Source organism: Plasmodium gaboni, chromosome 10, assembly GCF_001602025.1.
Source record: "Plasmodium gaboni strain SY75 chromosome 10, whole genome shotgun sequence".
In the NCBI taxonomy this organism is placed as follows: Eukaryota; Apicomplexa; class Aconoidasida; order Haemosporida; family Plasmodiidae; genus Plasmodium; species Plasmodium gaboni.
Window position 1 is genome coordinate 59874 of NC_031490.1, and position 6261 is coordinate 66134.

Consider the following 6261-nt stretch of genomic DNA (forward strand, 5'->3'; position numbering starts at 1 on the left):
TAATAAAAACACGAATTTAAAAAATATCCATACTAATAATTATCAATGGAAAAAGAAAAATGATCAAAAACGTTCATATAAAAATAAAAAATATAAATTGATGCATTTCATATATTATAATAATCTTTACAAAAAAGTAGACGTCAATGATCGCGAATATAAAATAAATGATGATTTAAAAAATATAATTTTATTATTTGGTCGTATAGCAGAACCTTATTATCCGAAGGCAGTTGAACAATTTAATAATTTTAAAGAACCTTATAGTAAATATATTTATACTAATAATAATAGTAATTACAATTACAATTACAATAATAATGATAATATTAATACTATTATTAGTAGTAGCAATGGTACATACAATAAATGGAAATTCATTTTTCACGATATTAAAAAAATGGATAAAAATATGTTCCATGAAAGAGTATGTCAACTTAAATTTAAATGGCCTATAAATAAAGATGAAAATATTACAGAATATGATTTTTATAATTACATTATTGAAAGATGTTTATATAATATTAATATTATGAGAAGTAACATACAAAAGTTAAAATATTTATTAACCAAACTTGTGGGGAACAATAAAAATAAAGAAAATGTCTTCTTGAGTAGCTTATGTAAAGAAGTAGAAAAAGAATATATGACTCATCAAGTGGATACAAAAAAAAATAACAACAATAATGAACATCATATTAATGATGATTATAATAATAATATTGTTATTATTCCAAAGAATAATATAAACAATGACACTAATGATAACAAAAATGATAATAATGATAATAATAATGATAATAATAATGATAATAATAATGATAATAATAATGATAATAATGATAATAATAATGATAATAATGATAATAATGACAATAGTAATAATAATAATTATAACAATAACAATAATTATAATAATAATCAATGTGGAAAAAATTTTACAACATCTACTTCTCAATTAAGTTGTGATAATAAAATAAAAATTTTAGAAAAATTAGAAAATTTTAATCTAAATAGTATCTTTAAACAACATAATAGATCTTATAGTAGACTACTTGTAAATGAAGTGTTTAATAAAGAATATCCTTCTAAAAAAATTACAGATATTTTTTTAAATCTAATATTTCAAAAAAATGTTGAAGAATTTACTTATGAATCCTTCATTAGGCATTTAAATATTCTTGGTAGAAAAATAGAATTAATAAATTGTGATTTTAATTCAAATATATATTTTGATCAGTTTCATTTCCTTATGAAATCTGAACTAAAGAAAAATTCACTCAATGCTAAAAAAAAAACAAAAAAAAAATATTCATCCAAGTCATTCAAAAATAAAAAAGAAAATAACAACAAAAGTGTTTACGAAAATAAAACTCATAAAAAAAAAAAAAATTCAATACTCATAAATCAACCTATTATTACAAATAATTTTGAATCAATAAAAGAACAACAATATAATCAACTAGAACAAAATGACAATCAATCAAATATTAAAATGCATAAACATATACATGACCAAAACAACATAAATTCAAATAATATTTTACAAACTAATATAAATAGCAATGATAAAAATTTAAGTATCAATATTAAAAAAAAAGTTATTTCTTTTTTTAATTATATAGTAAATACTATAAAAAAAGGATTCTAATTGTTATATATCATATGAATTATATATTCATAATACACACATTAAATAATATTATTATATAAATCAAAATTAATACATCACAAATGTATTTAATATAATTTTATTTTAAATATATATGTTATTTCATATTTTCTTATTATATTATATATTATACTATTATTTTATTTTATTTTATTTTTATTTTTATTTTTTTTCGTTATTTAATTGAATATGCTTTTTTTATTTTTACAACATCTTTATTATTATATCCTTCTATTTTTTCATTTACATGTAAAAATAAATATATATGTATATATATTACATACATATATAAACATTAATATATTATATATATATATATATATATATATATATTTAATATATTTTCAATTACATATAATAAATATTCCTTTTTTCTTTTCAATATAATATATGTTTTAAGTGTACTTTATTTTCAATTTTTTAATACATTAATTTTTGAAGGTTATTTTTTTTAATATTTATCAAAAAAAAAAAAAAAAAAAAAATTTATATTAAATATAATGTGACTACATTATTATTTATTCTTAATTATAAAGAATATATATTTATTTATGCATTAAAATGATAGAGGGAAAAAAAAAAAAAAAAACATCTAAATATACTTACATTTTGATATTATTATTTTTTTTTTTAATATTCTGTATGTTTTTATACATTCAAAGAATATTAAAAATTGTCTCAAAATTGAATAAATGTATTTTTTTGTTCCTTTTAAATATATCAAGATTAAGAACCTTTTATTAATTTCCTTTATTTTATTGTATATAATATTGTATATTTTTATAATATATCATCTTTGTATTTAGTTTATTTGATCTAATTTGTTTTGAGAGAGTGTATTTTACTTTTTCATTGTTTCATATAGACCTTCATTCTTATTATATAAATATATAAATATATATATATATAATATATAATACATAATATATAATTATATATAATTTATTTTATATAAATATAAAAAAAACATGATATGCATACATATATAAAAATATATGTATATATCATATACAGAAATGTAAAATAAGCACAAAATATTTTAAATGGAACATGTATTTTTTTTTTTTTTTTTTTTCCAATTTGTTCAAAAATATATACATATAATAAGAAATATTTAAATAAATAAATAAATATATATATATATATATATACATTTTAATTTACTAACATTTCAAGAAAATGTAAATCTTAATGTTTTGTACATATTCTTTATTTTTTCTCATTTTTATTTTTTACGTTAATATTTATTTAGCTGCTCAAATATTTTAAATGTTATGCTAATTAAAAGAAAATAAACATCTTATAGTTTTTTTTAAAAATATGAACCATTTTATTGTTACATATTTTTATAAACTATAAAAAGTAAATTAATAAAAAATATATACATATATATGTGTATATGTATAAATAAAAAAGAGAAAAAAAATTTTTAATATGATATATATATATATATATATATATATATATTTTTATATACAGCTCGCTTTTCTGCAACCATAACTGTTTATAAATATTAAAATATATATATAATTATATTTATTCGCTTTTTTGTCTTGTTATATATAAATATATATATATATATATATATATTTATATTTATTTATTTATTTTTTAAAATGTTTGGTAAATTCATATCTGACACATATAACAAGGTGAAAAGCAAAGCGGACGAGGTCAGGTTACATGTAAGCGTACAAGCTATTAAAGCAAAAGAAGTATTTGGACTTGTAAAACCAACAACCATAGAACAACTAGAAGTATTATTAAATTATGAACTTCAACAAATAGATTCAGCAGATATGTTAATATCAACATATAAAAAATGGATATATAATATAAGTCAATCTGATAAAAGTGATTGTATTAGATACTATAAATCCATGAATAAAAATAATGAAAAGAATTTCTTAAGTAATGTAAAGCAAAGTTTTAAAAATATCAATGAGCAAATAGCAAATTTTAAAGACCAAAAGGAAAGTGGATTAACCAAAAATGAAGAGAATGATAATATGAACGAAAAAAGATATTACATACCAAATGAAGATCATAATGATGATAATAATAATAATGATAATAATAATAATGATAATAATAATGATAATAATAATAATAATGATAATAATAATAATAATGATAATAATAATAATAATAATGATACCAATAATGATACCAATAATAATAATAATGATAATAATAATGATAAGGTTAATAATAATGATATGTATCAGTTCAGTGATAAGTCAGATAATAAGAATATCTGTAATAATGATTCTAATAATAGCAGTAATAATATTTCACGTTGTAATAGTAGAGACGAATCTCATATAAATTATCCAACTTACAATAAAAATATACCTATGAATATAAACAAAAATCTTTCATTCAATAATATTTATGATGATCATTATGGCTATAATTTTAAAGAATACTTTTTAAAAAGTAATATATTAGAAAAATCAATTAGTCTAATATTAGAAAGAAGAGATATTAGATTATCACTTGTAGGACCTATAGAAAATGAAGATATAGAAAATCCCAGAATTGTTATTCTAGATATGTTTAAACTCTGTTTTATAGGTAACGAGAAATTACATAAAGATATCTTATTTATTATTTTAACTACTGACAAATTATTTGATAATCACAAAGAATTATTTCTAGAATTATTATCAATATTGAAACATGATTATTTAGATATTTATTTAACTAACCTCAGAAAAATTATCTCATCAGAAGTTGTATGTCTAAAAAGTAAAATACAATCATATGATACTCAATCTAATCCTATGAATAAAAAGTTAAATTCTTTAAGCAATATAAGTCCACAAAGTACTAGTTCGTCTATAGATTTTGAAGAAGATCAAAACATTATTAATATGATCTACACAGACAAAGAAAAAAACAAAAAAACTAATATAAAGGTCGAAATAAAGGATGATGAAAGTCAAAAAGAAAATATACATCTTAAAAATGAAGCGACAGGACAAACAAATGAAATATCATCAGAAAATTTAAACACACAAAATGAAATTAATAATGAAAAACATGAAAATATAGAACACATCCAAAAACAAAATATATATGAACAAATAGAACATCATAATAAAATATATAATGTCGAAGAAGATAATATATATGAAACAAGTTTGATAGAAAATAATAGAAGTAATAATAGTAATAGTAATAATAATAATAATGATAACCTTAACATTTTTGATAATAATAATTGTAACGTGGATATAATATCAAATGAAAAGGAAATAATCGAAAGTAATAAAATACATCAAATTAAAATATTAGCTTCATACAAATTAATAGATTTACATAAAACTGTTGAAAAAATATTATTATATGCTACCGAAAATAGAATTAAAAGAAAAGAAGAAATCAAAATAAAATTAGAAGAATTAAAAAAAATTATGGAAGTATGTATTAAAGATTGTGATATAACACTACATGATACTGAAGACTCAAAAGTACATATAGAGAATGTATATGTCAAAGAATTAGATATACATACAAATAATATACAAAATACACAAGATCAAATAACTCAAATGAAATGTTCTATAGATGAATTAATACTAAAAAAAAATGAATTATATAATGAATATCAACAAATATGTAAAGAAATTCAACTCAAAAACCAAGAACTCTCTAATATTATATCCAGCTTAAGTACACATAAAAAACAATTAACTCAAGCTGAATATAATTATTTAAACAAATTATCAGACACAAGCAAAGCAAAACATATGCACCAAGAAAGGAAATTATATATTTCAAATCTTGATAATATATCAGATGATATATTAAAAGAATATGAAGAATATCCATGTATTAATACACAAGAATTAATCACTAAATCAAACAAAATTAAAAAACCAATAAAATTTGTAATTATCAAACATATCAATTATTTAAAAGATAAATTGTATTTATTAAATATTTTATTAAAATTTTATATACAACAAATAAAAAAGTTAATGGAAGAAAAAATAAATGAACAAACAGATATTAATTCACAACATGACCATAATAATATAATATCAAATGAAAAGGAAATAATCGAAAGTAATAAAATACATCAAATTAAAATATTAGCTTCATACAAATTAATAGATTTACATAAAACTGTTGAAAAAATATTATTATATGCTACCGAAAATAGAATTAAAAGAAAAGAAGAAATCAAAATAAAATTAGAAGAATTAAATAAAACATGGATAAATATTCAAGAATTCTATGATCAAAATAATGAGTATATAGACGAAATAAATGATTCATCAACTTGTACTTATGAAGCTATTAAAGAAATATATAATAATACTAAAAATATTATAAGGCAAAATAATGATATTATATCATCTATTGAATGATACCCCAAGCTAATGAATATTTAATAAATAATTAACCATTAAGAATCACCAAATATATACACATCATAACATTATACTAGCTTAAAATAGAAAAAAAAAAAAAAAAAAAAAAAAAAAAAAAAAAAAAAAAAAAAATATATTATATATATATATTTTTTTTTTTTTTTTTTTTTTTTTTTAATTTTTTTTTTTTCTATTTTTCTTATTTAT

The 6261-nt window shown here is 17.5% G+C and overlaps 2 protein-coding genes across 2 annotated transcripts in view; both read left to right on the forward strand.

Annotated features, from left to right (window-relative positions):
- PGSY75_1002600 (hypothetical protein) overlaps nucleotides 1-1651 on the forward strand; it is a gene marked incomplete at both ends in the record, with an annotated part of 1740 nt that extends 89 nt beyond the window's left edge. Inside the window, one exon of the mRNA XM_018785792.1 lies at nucleotides 1-1651. This exon is cut by the window's left edge and continues 89 nt beyond it. Coding sequence (XP_018641409.1) covers nucleotides 1-1651 — 1651 coding nt within the window.
- A 1637-nt stretch (nucleotides 1652-3288) lies between these two features.
- On the forward strand, nucleotides 3289-6051 carry PGSY75_1002700 (hypothetical protein; the record flags this gene model as incomplete). The annotated part of the gene is made up of 1 exon (XM_018785793.1): nucleotides 3289-6051. The coding sequence occupies one exon, from the start codon at nucleotides 3289-3291 to the stop codon at nucleotides 6049-6051; it is 2763 nt and encodes a 920-aa protein (XP_018641410.1).
- Between the last annotated feature and the right edge of the window lie 210 nt (nucleotides 6052-6261).